At 41.4% G+C, this 16,374-nt stretch overlaps 1 protein-coding gene across 1 annotated transcript in view; it reads right to left on the bottom strand.

The window, feature by feature from the left end:
- Positions 1–4,769: 4,769 nt before the first annotated feature.
- LOC144532787 (uncharacterized) overlaps positions 4,770–16,374 on the bottom strand; it is a 30,957-nt gene continuing 19,352 nt past the window's right edge. Inside the window, exons 13-24 of the mRNA XM_078273724.1 lie at positions 16,081–16,317; positions 15,849–16,001; positions 15,120–15,298; positions 14,104–14,296; positions 13,889–14,008; positions 13,690–13,809; positions 11,719–11,739; positions 11,512–11,573; positions 10,961–11,153; positions 9,670–9,798; positions 9,207–9,342; positions 4,770–5,670 (exon numbers count right to left, since the gene is read on the bottom strand). Coding sequence (XP_078129850.1) covers positions 5,529–5,670; positions 9,207–9,342; positions 9,670–9,798; positions 10,961–11,153; positions 11,512–11,573; positions 11,719–11,739; positions 13,690–13,809; positions 13,889–14,008; positions 14,104–14,296; positions 15,120–15,298; positions 15,849–16,001; positions 16,081–16,317 — 1,685 coding nt within the window. The 3' untranslated portion in view covers positions 4,770–5,528. The remainder of the gene's footprint in view (positions 5,671–9,206; positions 9,343–9,669; positions 9,799–10,960; positions 11,154–11,511; positions 11,574–11,718; positions 11,740–13,689; positions 13,810–13,888; positions 14,009–14,103; positions 14,297–15,119; positions 15,299–15,848; positions 16,002–16,080; positions 16,318–16,374) is intronic.

Genomic DNA, 16,374 nt, shown 5'->3' on the forward strand with positions numbered 1-16,374 from the left:
TGTTTTTTTTTTTTTTTTGCTACAGGGTTTTTGTCACTGTTCAGATTATGTAATGCCAAAGGTGATAGCACACAGGCCTGTCACAAGAACCAGATAAGCTGGAGCATGTGTGAACAACATGTATGTGGAGCTGTATAAATTCACCTTTTGCCTCTCTGAAAAAAAAACTGTAAAATGTGAACAACTTAGATCCTAATATGTAGTTGCCATGAACCCTTAACTGCATTTTTTTTAGTATTCATGGGTTAGACATTATAGAACCTCTGTTGTGAATTGCTCCAATAAAACAGTTGTTAAGAGACAATAGTTTACTGTTGGGTCATAAATACTTCTAAATCAGAATACCTTTCTACTTCGGTCCTCCTGTCCAGTTTCTATAGCCACCCTATACCCAATTTGCAGAATCAGCTGTTCGGTTGGTTGATGACGACCTTTAATGAGCCGCAGGTCTCAGAAGACCTTCTCCAGGCCTAAGGTGATTTTATCTTGGAGGCTGATATGAATAGGGACCCAGGAGACGTGACTTAATGGTCTATAAAACCTGAAACCACCTCCACGATGTAAGCCAAGGAAGACCTAAATCACTGTTGTTTTTGCATTATGAATGTTAGGTGTTATGTTAACTAATTCTTTTTTTTACTTCGATTAATCCATGTGTGTGCGTATACCTGTGCACTATGCTAACTACTATGTTTCCCCTCCTCTTATCAGTTCTGTTAATGTGTGACTGCCTCACATAATGAGTCCTTATCGGACACAGCCCAGCCCAGAACATTTTTATAAAACAGCAGCTTTCATTTTTCATAACACAGGGGTCAAAGCTCACTCTTGTTCAGCAGAGGCAAAGGCTGAAGTCACCCCTCCATCTTTATTTATGTCACCTCCCAATGACCTGTAATATGACTCCCACCGATAGCCGTTAGCATTGTTCCCTTTGCAGAAAAACCTACCATGTGGGTCAGTTCAATTTTTGGGGTGGCGATAGGTGTGATGGGGGCGGTATGGCACACAGCACGTGAGATGCACTGTGCAGTGTAGTGTTATTGCACAATCATAGTTGACAATAAAGCAGCTTTCAAGCAAAAAGCTTCAAGAGAAGGCTAATTTGTATACCTAAGTGACTTGTGAGGACTTCGAGCGATGAAGAGCTGGTGACAAATATGAGAAGATGTTTACCTGTGTAACTGAAAGACGCCGACACCATTATTAATGTATGAGGTTTTGTAATGCACCTGCTGGTTCTTTGCCAAGGGAGTGGATCACCTTTCATGGGAGAGAATGGCAGTCGTTGCACTCGTACTGTATGTGCGTCATGGATGTCAAGCTACTGTAAGTTAAAAGACCTTTGCATTGTGTGAGTGTGCATGTCTGTGCACAGGCAGGCTAGCATCTGTTTGCTTTTGAATTTGAACATTCACGTGTGTACAGCATATGTGAGATAAGCCTATATGCCTCTGTGCAATTGCTTCCTTATACTCTGCACTGATGGTAAATACAACAGGGAAGGGGCGTCTTCATGTATGCATGTATTTTTTATGACTCTCGGGCAATTTCGGCTGTTTCCCAGCATACACTGGCCAAAGGTCTGGCCTAGTCAATGGATAAAGTTAAACCAGCAAACCACTCCGAGTAAGCGTGAATGGTTTTACAGCCATGCAATAAGGGCATTAGCCGTTCAAGGGCCAACAACAGCCCAGCCGCACACATGAGCCAATCCCATCGTCATTCCGGCCTACCTGTTACTGAGAAATGACATGTTTTCCAAAATTACATCATGAGGCAGAAATGATTAATGGCCTCAAATCGGCTAAGAGGATTTTGTCGGGCCTTCTATTCCCTGCCTATTTCAATCATGTTGTGATGAAATGGATATACTGTAATGTTAAGCATGCACTTAGTTTTCTATCCCCCCCAAACGTGTTTCTGTTTGAGGCCCATGGTGCTAGATCATCAAGCACCTCTAAACCTGCACATCAGTTGTTTTATTTGAGGGGATCTGAGGGACAAAACCACTTACTGGCTGTCAAATAGAATCCCTGCTGTTGCTCTTCTCTTTCTCTCCCTTTTCATTTCCCTCCTGTCCTTTCTCTCTCTCTCTCTTTCTCTGTCTCTGTCTCTATCTAACTCTGTCACTCTCCCTTCCTCACTGGCTTGCCTCCAGGTTGTCTGCTGCAGTCAGTATGGAGCTGGAGTTCAAACACTGCAGCCTTCAGCAGCACATGAAACAGTGCTGCCTGGAACCTTCCAGAAGTGTGGCACTAAAAAGCTTCCTTGCCAAGGTGATTTCATCCTCAGTGGCTGTTCTTCACGGTTAGCTGTGCCTTTGTCTATAACAGGTGTCAGGAGCTCTACTTGCTATGGATTCTTTCTTTTCTTTCCAGAAGTTTTCTCTACGAATCCTATATATAGTGTTGTGGCGTAACATCAGTTGACTCTCTCAGTCAGACCTGTAGGAAGTGAAACCAGTGGAACGGAGAAGCACCGCAGAGGGTAATGCAGGGGTAGTTTAGAGCTTTAGTGCGTAACCACAATAAGGAAGTGACAGGGGCTGAGTGTTTTAGCAGCACCCTGTCCTTGACCCTGGCGGAAGCGTAGGCCAGGTCTGTCTCTGCAGTGGCAGGGACCTGCAGGGCTGCCTCGCTCCACGCCTCCCTCAGATGATCTCATTCTGCAGGGTGCAGCGGGCTCCACCCGCATGCTGTGGCCACTTCCAGATGAAGGCTGCAGAGCAGGTGTCTAGTCGTCTGTGCATGTGTGTGTATGTGTGGGACTGTGTGTGCGTTCAAAGCTGTGTTTCTGCTTAAACCCTACCCATTAACAACTGTGATTCATCTGCCTTATGTGGAAGACTCAGCCGTGACACCTGGTGGCTGGAGAAGGAACTGCAGGAAGCTGTCATAAAAGAAGAACTGGATCGATGTGGTAAAAGGAATGCTAATTATTGTAGATGCAGTTATGGAAAAAGCACAAGTACATTTAGTCAAGTTCTTTTACTGAAGTACAATTTTGAGATAGTTGTACTTTACTTGAGTATTTCCATTGTATGCTCCTTCTACTTCACTACAATTATCTACCAGCTACAGTTACTTTGCAGGCGCATAAAGATACAAAACATATGATCAACACACATGAACTTGCACAACATACTTGATAGATTAAACTATGCAATAGCATATAAAGTAGTATAATTAGGTCCACCACCTCTACTAGCTACAACATTAAAAGCTGCTTACATGTTAATGCAGCAATAATAATCCAATAACATGATATGTATAATAATGTAACACTCTGAAGGGGTAATTCTACATAGGGATGTTTTTTTGGGCATTTTAGGCCTTTAATTCCACAGGACAGATAAAGACATGAAAGGGGAGAGAGAAGGACCGCAGGTCGGAGTTGAACCTGCGGCCGCTGAATCGAGGAGTAAACCTCTATATTGTGCACCTGCTCTACCAACTGAGCCAACCAGGCCACTGTCTTTGGACTTTTTATTTGTAAAAGAGTATTTTACTAGGGCTGGATATCGCCAATGATTTGCCCAGTCGATTTGATTTCGATTATATTTCCGATTCAATTTCAATTAGTTTAGGGAATTTTCAGTTACAATAACAATTTTTCTTGGATATAAAAGAGATTCTCAGAGAACTTATGATGTAAATTGTACAAACAAGCAGCATAAATGCACCGGGTTACTGTTTACATTAGGAATTAACCATCAAAAAATTATTTTAAAGTACTTTTTACTTAACACGACTAACAGGTACATGTCATTGTCACTGTTATGGTTGTGTTCCAGTTGGACTGTGTGTAGAACTTGTATATATTTAGTTGAAGTTGATTGACAAACTACAGCAATCGTCAACACCATATAAAAACATATTAAAGCTTTAGTGCGTAACATTTTGATATTAATGAACGTCCGTTACATTCAAGCCATTGCCAAATGAGTTGCTACAAAGCTAATCCAGACTATCGGCTCCACACAACTCTCTCTGGATTTCTCAGTATGGCTATGTTCAGAAGATTGTGGAGTCCGGTGACTTTCCCACGCAGAAACTCAAGGGAAGATAATGACCTCTTCTGAAGAGTCCATCATGTTTTTTTTAATCCTCCGTGTCCTCCTTGGCTATGAGCAGCTGCTCGGCTTGTATCATGTGGACGCGCCGACAGTTTTGTTGTCATGGGGGCGACAGAAACTACGCACTATAGCTTTAAAAGATCGGTTTCTGTATTTTTTAAATCAATATCGGATCACTCAAACAGAGATGGATTTTAATTGGAGAATCGATTATTTTAACCCAGCCATAACATGCACGTGGGACTATTACTTCTTTTACTTAAGTAAAGGATCTGAGTTTATCTTCCACCACTGGAAAGGCTTGTCATTTTTCTCCACCACATGTATTACTTTGCAGATCAAGATTTTACTTTGAAAACATTATCTTAGAAGACATGATGCATTGTTTTAGGTTAAAATACCCAACAGCACTTACATATATTTTTACACTGTGGGATCTTTTTAACTATCAGCAGCTTGCAGGTAAATGACAAATGTGGTATTCATTTGCCTCTCCAGTGGGAGGTCAGAGGTCAGGGTGAGCTGCAGAGAAAACCCCTAGAGTTGGTAAGGATTGGACCTGGACCGAAAGCCACAATCACACTCTGCTCCCCCATTAGTAAAGTGACATGTTGGTTACAACACCAACATCCAAGTTGCTATGTTCTTGAAATAACATCACAGCCCAGCACAATGTTACTGAAGTGGCACTTTTAATGATTTACATTATATTTACACATTGTCTTTTAACTTGCAGTGACAGTCCAGCCTCACAAAAGACAGCTGCCAGTTAAAACACTGAAATACTCTGCTGTGTTAAATGAACTGGGACACAATCCAGCAATGGACAATCATTCAGAGTGTAATCCCAAAGTGGGATGAATGCTTTTAAAAAACCGCGTCACTTACTTTTTAATGGATTGTGTGTTGGCAAAAATAATAACACATACATTGAATTAACTATGTCTTTTGGTGATTATGAGTGAATCAAATATGAATGCGTTACTGTACATTTTGGACTAGAACCATAATGCACTGGATCAAGGGCAGGAGCCTGACGCCAGGTATTCTGCCTGATGCTAATGTTGCTATCAAGGAGGCTGTTGGCCTAGTATCAGCTGGAAACTAAAGACCACTGCAGTGGTTTACTTTTCATCACTGTCTCAAGCCAAAAGATTCTTGAGTTCTGCTGGGTCAGACTCTGACTGTAAACTGTTGTCCTGGCGAAAAAACTTCCAGTTTAAACTTGGCAGGTCCATTGCTCAGCGGAGAGGATTGGAAATAATTGGCTTTAAAAGTCACTCAGGTTGAATTACTTGTTTGTTACGATATAAATAAGAGTCATTCATCTTGTCTTTATAAAGCATATACAGTGGCTCCAAAAGTGCTTGCGCTGTGTTTAGAAGCCTGTGCATTTTCTTTGTGTGTGTTTAATTGCATGTACAGTATGTGTATGTGGTTTTAGTATGTACTATCTGTGGTGTTGCCTGGGTATGTAGTGGTCTAGGATCCGGGGGCTGCTGTGAGTAATGTAGTGCAGGGCAGGGTCGGAGTAGTTGAAGGGCGGAGGGTTGTACTGCTCCTGGATGTAGTTTGGCATCATGTGCTGGAGGCTGGAAGAAAACACATATTGTTTTTGTCAGGGCCAGGTATAATGTTTGCAGCTACATATACTACATATACATACAGAATACATGTTTGGAGAGTAGCCATGATGTTTAATGTTTCATCTTTGCGCTACTTTAGTGTCCGATGTGAAGAAAATACGACACAGGTCAGGTCCATTCAATTTCTGTGGTTCAATGTCACGAGAGTTGACGTAAATTCATGCTGTCTCCTTTTTTTCAGTAGTGAAATATTAGAGCTAAAAAAATAAAACTAGTTTTTTAACCACACAATTGAGTTTTAGTTATTTTCATTTTAGTTATAGTTTACTTATACTAACACTGCAGTCAAGTGGCAAATATGTTGAGTGGTATCCATATTATTTTATTATATTATTTATACTTTTTCTTTTTCTCTTGAGCTGCATTTAAGTTCATGTCTTCGACCTGTACCATGTGCATCATTATGCACTGTAAAACTGTTAATAGTGGTGATATACTGTATTTCCGTCAATGCCACAAGTTACTTTTCTGCACATTTTGTAACTTTTGCAGTGAATTCCTGGCTCTGATTAGTGCTGTCTATAATTCTCCATCTTCACAGTAGACAATCATTTCAGGCAATTTATGGAAATGTTTGGATGGGCAGCAGTTGTTGTGGAGTACTCAGCGACTTATGAATATTCATGCAGGCTCTAGCCTAGATATTCTGTAGAAAGATGCTGAAAACTGTGGGTAAAGCTGATTAAAAACATGAAACAAACATCCTGAAAACGCTTCTCCAGACTCGCTGATTTGCAGTTCAGATGTTTTGGATTGTATATCATTATGGTAGTTCTTTGTGCAAATATGTATAATCCTCTCTGATAATAAGGTACAGGCTGTGCAACCTGATGTATCATGAAACAGTCTGTGAATATAAGGAATATAAGAATATAAAAGGTGATTACAGTTAATGTTGTGAAATGTATTCAAGCTAACTGAAGCTTAGCTCAAATTGTAGTCAAGGTCCAGATATTTTCTATATCATGCTGATTTTATAGTATTTTATAGATACAACGCTGCCAAACATTTGTAAAAACCTACATTTGATGATACCTAATGGGAACATTGGAAACATTTAATTCAAATCATTCCTGCTCCACCACATCACATACATCTGGGATCTTATTATATCATAACACATAATCCAAGTATCTCTATCTCTCTGTCTCATTAAAGACAACAGCATAATCTCTTCCCTACATTTTGCTTATTCACTCTAACCTAACAACATAATCCCACAATGCTGGAGCCAACCCAGGCCATTATATCCATAGGGTCTAGTTCACTGATGGCAGAGTAAGCAGGCCAGACATCAGGGGGATTATGTGTCTCTATGGCCCACTAACACCTTGCCCAGATGCCATACATCTGTACACACATGCTGGGGCCAAGGACACATGCACATTATGATGCTCTGCAATGCACGTTCGCACGCACACATGCATCTGGATACGAGATGTTCTTTAGCAGTTACAGCATGTTTTCATTCAACATGGTACATTGAGCTTTGTATTAAAATCCTACTGTGATCGGATATTTTTCTATGTGCAACTGAAAGTGTGGTTAAGTAATTCAGATCTCTTTGTTGTAACTGACTTTTCAGTCTGTGTGGTCTCGCTAGAAAATGCACCCCTTCTCACAACTGCAAACACCACATGTTTTGGTATAATATAATAGTTTGACATTTTGCAGTGTAAGATAAGAAGATTGGAAGAAGTGGCGTAGCTTAGCTTAGTTTAGCATAAAGGCTGGAAACAGCTAGCCTGGCTCTGTCCAAAGGCAACAAAATCTGCCTAACTTTACCTAAGGCTCACTAATTAACATGATGTATATCACTTTATGTTTTTGTTTAATCCATACAAAAAGGAAGTTACTGATCCCATCCACGGCCCATACAGTACAACCATGTGACATTTTAAAATTACGTTTTTGCTACAGATTAAACAAACAACAAGATATGTTAATTAATGTGCTTCAGAGGTGCTGGTAGACACAACTTTGTTACCTTTGGACAGAGCCAAGCTATCCGTTTCCTGTCTTTATGCTAAGCTAAGCTTACTGGCTGCTGGCTGTAGCTTCACATTTAGCATACAAACATGAGAGTGGTATCAATTCTCTCATCTGACTCTCAACAAGTATGCAAATATTTCCAAAAAGTCAAACTATTTCTGTAGGAAATGACAGCACTGATTTTTATTATGCTGTTTTAGCCGCTTTCCTGTGAGCTAACAGCACCTCTGATCTGTCGATGTGTTGCCCTCATCATTACCTTGGTTTACTGTATATTCCATTTGCAAACATTTGTCAGTGTTACCCTAGTGCCGTTTCATAACTCGGACTAAGCTGTTAGTAGGAAGTGTTTTTGTTTAATATAGTAAGAGAGTGGGCAGTTCTTCCTCCAACTGAGAAGTTAAATACAAGAAGGCAGTGCTGCAGCAGCAGTACGGAGGACAAGATTTAAAGCCTTTAAATTGCTTTAAAGGATTGTCTCTGGGCAGACCTACTTGACTACTGTACCTTGAAACACTGAGTGAGTGTGTGTGTGTGTGTGTGTGTGTGTGTGTGTGTGTGTGTGTGGTCTGTTCATCCTCTGCAGCAATATATTTTGTGATGACCTGCAATGAACCCTACCACGCCCTGCCTAAAGGGGCTGCTGACCCACCTAAACACTATTCATTAGAGCTTAATGCACGGCCACTGGTTTAGCCATTGTTTTGAAGGTGCGTGTGACTAGAAACGTAGTCTTAGCATGGCTGGAGTGAGGCTGTAATGCTCATTACATCCCAGAAAACATGACTGATGTGTGATGCTCTCTGCACACCAGAAGACAATTGAGACAACATTGCTTTTCTTAGATCCTTACTACTCGTGAGGCAAAAAACATTAAGTATTGCAGTAGGGTGATGCCAAAAGAACAAGCACTGATGCTAAGAGTCTGTGCTTATGTGGCCAATCACGGAGAAACCTGGCGTGGGTGATTGAGGAACGGCCTGTGCGATAATTCAAAAACAAGGAACACATTAAAGCGTAGTTGTGTGCAGCTAGAGACAAATAGATGGTTTGTATTTAGCCATATTTTGGCAAAAATGTGACTTTTTGGAACAGAGGTTATGGTTTCAAAAAGCAGAAATAGATTTTTCTGCCTAAGTGGTTTGAGAATTTTTCTATGGATGTTTTGATACTTCTTTTTCTCTGCAAAACTGGGTCACCATTGGAAACCATTGTATCTTTTGTTAATCTAACATGACCAAAGGCTACGGACGTTTCAGAAACAGCCTTTCAAGTCTACAAGGACTGTTTCTAACTCAAAGTGTAGTTTTTTGGAGGAGAGTCAATCAAACATAACCTGTATAATATTGTATAATCAACTAAACACTCAGTAGTTAAGAAAATAACCACATTTTTATAATTCAGTCAGTCATGCACATTAAATACGATATGTATACAATAAAAAAAAACTGTTTGTAGATTCTACTTAATGTTCTCCTGGTGTAACTCACTCTCCGGTAACAGTCTTCTTGCAGCAGCAGAAGCAGGCCAGTGCAGCCAAGAGCAGCAGCAAAAGCAGAGGGATGCCGATGCCCAGAACCAGGCCCAGAAAAAAGTCTTGTTCCATAGCATTCACCTTGTCTCGGCCTGCAAAGGGTCAAGTCAAACCAAGTCATGACAAACATTCCCATAAAATGCTCTCCTGACAGTCACAGAATGTGTTAAGAGTGTGAAAAGACAGGATACATGTTAGAGTGTCATTTACAGGTCAGTGAAAAACTATACAATGAGGTTTTTTTTTTTATTAAATCATGGCCTACAAAATGGCTACACTATTAAACGTCATGAAGGGAATTCATTTAATCTAGTAAATGTTCTATGGGTTTAGCACACAATATTGATTTTGCCAGTTTATTAGCCCTGGAGCCACTGCTGAACCTGCAGGATGGATGTAAAGTATGCTCAGATCCTCACCTAACACACAGGACTGGGTGTTATCCACATCAGTTGTGCCATTGCAAACACACCTGTAGCCTCCGTAAGTATTGGTGCAGAGGGCAGGGTGGGCGCACATCGCCTCCTTGGCCTTACACTCATCCAGATCTGTAGGTGTGGGCAGTCCAACAGCAAGTGGGAGAGACAAGTATTCTTGCTAACAGTTTGCCATCATTAAAAAAGTGTTGCAGTGTATTTTATAGAGCTCAACAGTGTCCGCCCACTTTTTAAACGGCTCTGGTTCCGGAAGTGAATTTCCCCATTCAATATCTCAATTGACGTTTCATTAAATGCTTATATATAGAGTTTTAAACCTGGAACAAAGCCAACCAGCTACAAGATGAATTGTGACCATAAAACATTTGATTCGGCGCGAAAGAACATTTGGTTACCCTTTACTTGAAGGTATCTACATAAGAGTGAGATGACACTGTCACGAACGTGTCATAAACATTATAAACAAGTCATAAACGTTTATGACTTAACGCTTCTTTTAATAAGTGTCATTCAGTTTTTGTCATGACAAGTTATGGTTAGGGTTAGAGTTAGGGTTAGGGTTAGGTGTTCTTGTGTCATGACTGTGTCATGTGTTCATGACAGTGTCATGTCACTATTATGTAGATACCGTCAAGTAAAGTGTTGCCGAACATTTTGAAAAGGGCAAAAACGGCAAAGGTACAAGAATGTGTAGTAGCTCGCTATAGCTGTCCGCAGGTGCGGTTAACATTTCCACAGTAACAGCGAGCTCCACCAATCAGAGACATCGCGGTTACGCTTCAGGTTGTGGATAGTCCATCCATCCATCCATCTTCATCCGCTTATCCGGGGTCGGGTCGCGGGGGTAGCAGCTCCAGCAGGGGACCCCAAACTTCCCTTTCCCGGGCCACATTAACCAGCTCCGACTGGGGGATCCCGAGGCGTTCCCAGGCCAGGTTAGAGATATAATCCCTCCACCTAGTCCTTGTGGATAGTGTAGTACTTATTTATGACATTGCAAATAAAACACTTTTTCTTAAAACAAGGTTGATATCATACAGACTTCTGGCTTCTAAAGGGGCATAAACCTTCGTTTCACAATCTCGTAGCTCGTGGTCAGTCTACTTTGGATGGTTTAGACATCATGGCTAATAATCAAAATCCTTATGAAAAAAATGAATGGGATTTTTACTTCTGGAACCAACCACTGTTGGGCTCTATACCACATATTAGTTCCAGTTATTATGCGGAAGCTGAACAAAAGTAAAAATCACTAAAAGTATTGGTAGTTTACCATCAACTTCTACGCTACTGATGTCATGGTGGCTGCTGACTCTGGCCAGGTAGTCTCTGATATACCAGTGGGGTGTGTCACTGGACATGTTGATACGATACTCTGTCACATCGGGATTGGAGCCCTGCACTGGATCCTTCTTGCTGGCGTTGTAGAATTTGTTCTGGAAACCCATCGACAGAATGTCCACTAGCTGAGAAAGATGGAGAAATGGATTATCTAATTTGTTTTTTATCATTTAATTATATTATTATTGTTACATGTAACCAATCAGCCGGACCGCATGGAATCTACGGACGCAGAATTCCGCAGAATTTTCAGTAGAATTTTCCATAGAATAAAAAAAAAAAAAAAAGAAACTCTGAATGTTAACACATCTCCAAACTACAGATTTTTATTCTGGATCATTGCTGAACATTTTAAAAGAAAAAATTCACAGATTTCGTTTGGGTCTGGCAATCAGTGTTAACAGCCATCACTGGCACGCGCGGCAAAAACACACACACAAAAAACAAACACACACACACACACACACACACACACACACACACCTGTTGGAGTCCATCAGGTCTGTTCTTCATCCGGCCCATGGAGACGTTGAACACATTATACCCTGTAGATACAGAACCGCAGCAACAGCTGTGTGATGACCTCTTATTACCATATATGGACATGTTTACCATAGTAACACCACCAAAGAACGAGTGAAGATGATAAAGCTAATGAAGCCATAGAGGGAAACATATATGAGGTCTTACCTGGAGGATTGGCAGAGTCACCTGCAGAGAAACACATCATTCAGAACTGCATTAAATACTCAGGTGGCACACTGGACATGTGCACTCTGTTGTAGAGCACAATGACACTTTTCAGAAATGCACAAACTAGCACTGCAGTGAGAGTTTATAATATAGGTGTAGCCATTTTAAGAGTTCCAACTACACTGCACATGATGTGCTCTATCAGAGCTAAGCAACTCACACGGGCAGTTTCACTTATTCTGGCTTATTAAACCTCTGCAAAGGTCAGGGGCGGGCTTCATATTCGTATTTACGATGATATTTCAAGATATTTCATTATTCTTCAACTAGTATGTTTAAAAAAGGTCATTAAATGTCATTAAGGCGTAACCATGGGAATCTTTCCCATCGCTACCCTCCATCCCACACATGACATGAATGTACGTAAGTTCTAAGAAGAGGTCTAATCAGGGAAAATGAGCAAGAACACCTGCATAGGTGCACAAGTACTGTGTGGTTGTGGCTTTTAAAGTACATTTTAGCCCCATAGGAGACTAGAGAAACTAGAGAAGTTTATTTTTAGCATCTACAGTCCCTGTAGGGCCAAGTAAATGAATTGAAAAAAACAATGCCATTTGGACTTCTATCATTTACTTAAGTAAAAGTACTAATTTTAAACCATACTGTAAAAATACTCTGTTACAAGTAAAAGTACATAAGTATCATCAGGAAAATGCACTTAAAGTATTAAAAGAAAAATCCTCAGATTTTAGAAACTTTTTAACCTTTATTTATCCAGGTAAGTCGATTGAGAACATATTCTCATTTGCAACGATGACCTGTCACATTCACACAGTGAACATTCATACAGTACAACCATATATTGTTGGGTAGTCTAATTTATAATAAAATATCATTCAAGGTTTAAATATACTTTGTCATTTTATACATACATACATTTTATAAACTACATGTGTTTTGTTTGCAAAAATCCTAATTTGTAAAGTAACTAAAACTCAACTTAAGCTGTTAGACGAATGTAGTGGAGTAAAAAATACAATAATTCTCTCTGAAATGTAGTGGAGTAGAAGTAGAAAGTGGCATGAAAAGAAAACTCTCAAGTTAAGTAGAAACACCTCAACATTTGTACTTAAGGCAGCACGCCAACTTATTGGGACTTTGTCTTATCCACCGTATCCCCCAGAGTTAGATAAGTCCGTACACACCCTTCTCATCTCCGTGTGTGTTGTAACTCTGTCTGACGCCCCCACCGCTAGCCTAGCTTAGCACAGATCCTGGAGGTAACCGGCTCCATCTAGCCTACTGCTCCCAATAAGTAACAAAATAACACCAACATTTTCCTACATGAAACACAGCCTCTAACCGTATACAAACTGGGAACTATATTCTCAGAAGGCGAAGCACTGCTACTTCTGCTACTTGGGCGGAGTGATTAGTGCCTGAAAAGCACCGTTGTTACTCTCTGCTCCTCACCATGGGGCTTCTCGTGTGCTACGAGCAAATCACTCCGCCCAAGTAGCAGAAGTAGCAGTGCTTCGCCTTCTGAGAATATAGTTCCCAGTTTGTATACTGTTAGAAGATGGCTGTGTCTCATGTGACCTTGTTATTTGTACACGCTATGACTATACAAATCACAACATGTAAATAGGAAAATGTTGGCGTTATTTTGTCACTTATTGGAAGCAGTAGGCTAGATGGAGCCGGTTACCTCCAGGATCTGGGTTAAGCTAGGCTAGCGGTGGGTGTGTCAGACAGAGTTACAACACGGATGGAGGTGAGAAGGGTGTGTATGGACTTATCTAACTCTGGGGGATACGGTGAATAAGACAAAGTCCCAATAAGTCGGCGTGTTCCTTTAAGTACAGTACTTGAGTAAATGTACTTAGTTACATTCCACCACTGAGTGTAACTGATAAAATAGTCAGCTGCTGGCTAAATGATAGCGAACATGTATGATTGTGCACATACCACATCCATCAGTGTCCCTGGTTTTCTGGTATCGACAGATGCATTCCACAGAGCCGGGCTTGTTCTTACATTCAAACTTAGCGTTGGGACAGGTTGTGAGCGCTGCACACTCATCTATATCTACAATAAAGACAGAGACGGTCAAAACATTGTAAATAAATATGGTGTTATTCATACTGAAGTGTTGGGTGTTCAGTACCTGTGCAGTTGCCTCCGTCTCCTGTAAAGCCAGGTTTGCATGTGCAGGTGAAGCTTTGTTTCGTGCTGAGGCAGTCGGCATCTTTGTGGCAAGGGAAGGGGAAAGGAGGGCTGCACATGTCTGAGAAGGTATACAGAGAAGCAAGAATTACATTATTTACACTGTTTGGGTTCATTTATTTCTTCTCCAAACCTGACGACACGAGTGCCACTGACCATGCTCAAAGCACTTGTATCCCTGTTTTCCCCCAGATACAGTATTATTGGGACACTCTCCGCAGGTGAACTGGCCAGGCTTTGACTCTGACTTGCACTGCACTCCTCGAAAACAGGGTTTGCCTTGACATATGTCTGCAGTTTTCCCACAGAACTTTCCGCTGAATCCCTTTGGGCACAGGCACCCTACCACCTGAGAGGGAAGAATAATGAACAGAAAGGAACAGAGACAGACAGACTAAAATATTGCAACATTCAAAAAAGATACAACTTGTCCCACACTCTGTGTGTGAATCTGAATAACCAACTTTTTTCTTTCCCTGACCAAATTTCCTTAAAGTTCCCATATTGTTAAAAAAAAAAAAAAAAAAAAAGGGGAGATTTCCATGTCTTCTTCGATTATAAAGCAGGTCGATGTGCTACATAAATACAGTGAAAGTATCAAAAGGATTTATCCACAGAGGAATACACACAGCCTGTATTTAGAAACTAACAAGCCAACAGGACTTCTGTGTGTCTGTGTCTGACCAAGTTGGTCAGAAACACTTCCTGAAAAATGCATCACAACATTTATTTATTGTCATCTGAGGGATTTAATCCAGTGCTACCACTTGAAATCATCCTCAAATCTATGAGAGCATTTAATGATGTGATGCGCTGTTGGTTCTTTATCATTTTTACACATAACACACATGTATTATTATATTATGTATTATTAAACCTAAGTGGGTCAAATGAAATGGTTTAGATTGGGGGTCATCCATTGATGAAGCAAGTTGTTGGACAGCTACATGCTCATGCCTTTTCATACAGAACGGTATTAAAAGAAGCTCTGAAGCACCCTTATTATTGTACTTAAATACTTTCAGATAAGGTCATTTAATTAGCCTAACCTGTTCAGGGTCAACATCAGCACAAACTGGCAAGTTTTCAAATGGAGCTCTGTATGTCAGGTGATGAATAGAGTGAGGGAGTTGTTGCACTGGATTTATGACAAGGACAACTCAAAAATGTACCTGGAAGGTTCCCTGCTGGTAGTTGTTAGTGATGCTGTCGTACTGGCAGGATCCTCCGTTGAGGCAGTTGCAGACGTGCAGGATGGGGGTGAACAGGGAGCTGGTGAGCTCGTCTCTGACTTTAATGGTCAGCTGGACAGGCTGTGTGGTCAGCGGCGTCCATGTCAGGATGCCGTCACCTGGAGAAAAGGTGACAATTATACATTTACAACGGGTTTTTTTTGTAGTAATATTAGTAAAAATACAGATCATTCTGTGTGCCTGTGCGTGTCTCTCTGTGTGTGTAATCCATCCACTGACTCGGCTCTGAAATTTCCCATCTACCAAAAGACTGCTGGCTACAGCAGTCGGCTCGCCATCCTACTGACAAATGTAAACAGTAACGCCAGCTAGCTAGACTATCTGTCCAATTTGAGTTTTCTGTTGCGCGACTGAAAGAACTTTTGAACGAGCACATGTTCCACCAAAACAAGTTCCTTCCTGAGGCTATTTTGCTCCGTCCGGCGCTTAGTGCCGCCCAAGAGGGTTGTGATTGGTTTAAAGAAATGCCAATAAACCAGAGCACGTTTTTCTCCCATCCCGGAATGCTGTGTGGACTAGTCAGACCGTCCTCCGCAGCGCTGTGGAGGAGGGTCTGGCAATGCGAGACTACGCCACCTGTAACATCGATTGAGGACCGGGGCTCTCTTCGGTAAAAGGATTTGAGGGAAAAGTGTGTGAGTGTCTTACCGCTGCCTATGGTAGTCCGTGGAGGCCTGGGGTTGAGCAGTGAGTAGGTGATGGGGTCTCCATTTGGGTCCTGAGCGACAATCTGAATGTTGACTGTGGAGTTGACGACACCGCGGATCACTGCGGGCCCTTTCACTATGGGAGGCATGTTACCTAGCGGACCGCAATCAAATTAGTACAGGGCAATGGTGAAAACATTCAAAACCTTTCCAAAATAGTGTAGCCATCTTACCATAGATCCAAGCCAGATTTTCATATTGTTTCTTGGCGTCCAGAGTCCGCAGGCCCAGTTCAGAGCTGCCGGTTGCTAGCGTGTCGTAGACACACTGCATGCTGCCTTCACAGGTTCTCCTCAGGCCCTCCACCTCAGCAGGACTGACACTTTCCAGCAGTTGCTCAGAGGAGACAGGCTCCAGTGGAACCAAAGGAGGTGAAGAGAACAATAGGCTCTCTGGGACAGGAACTGCCCCTAGAAACACACATCCACACGGGTACAGAGATGAGGATGGTAGGGACAGGTGTAGCT

This window comes from Sander vitreus, chromosome 17, assembly GCF_031162955.1.
Source record: "Sander vitreus isolate 19-12246 chromosome 17, sanVit1, whole genome shotgun sequence".
In the NCBI taxonomy this organism is placed as follows: Eukaryota; Metazoa; Chordata; class Actinopteri; order Perciformes; family Percidae; genus Sander; species Sander vitreus.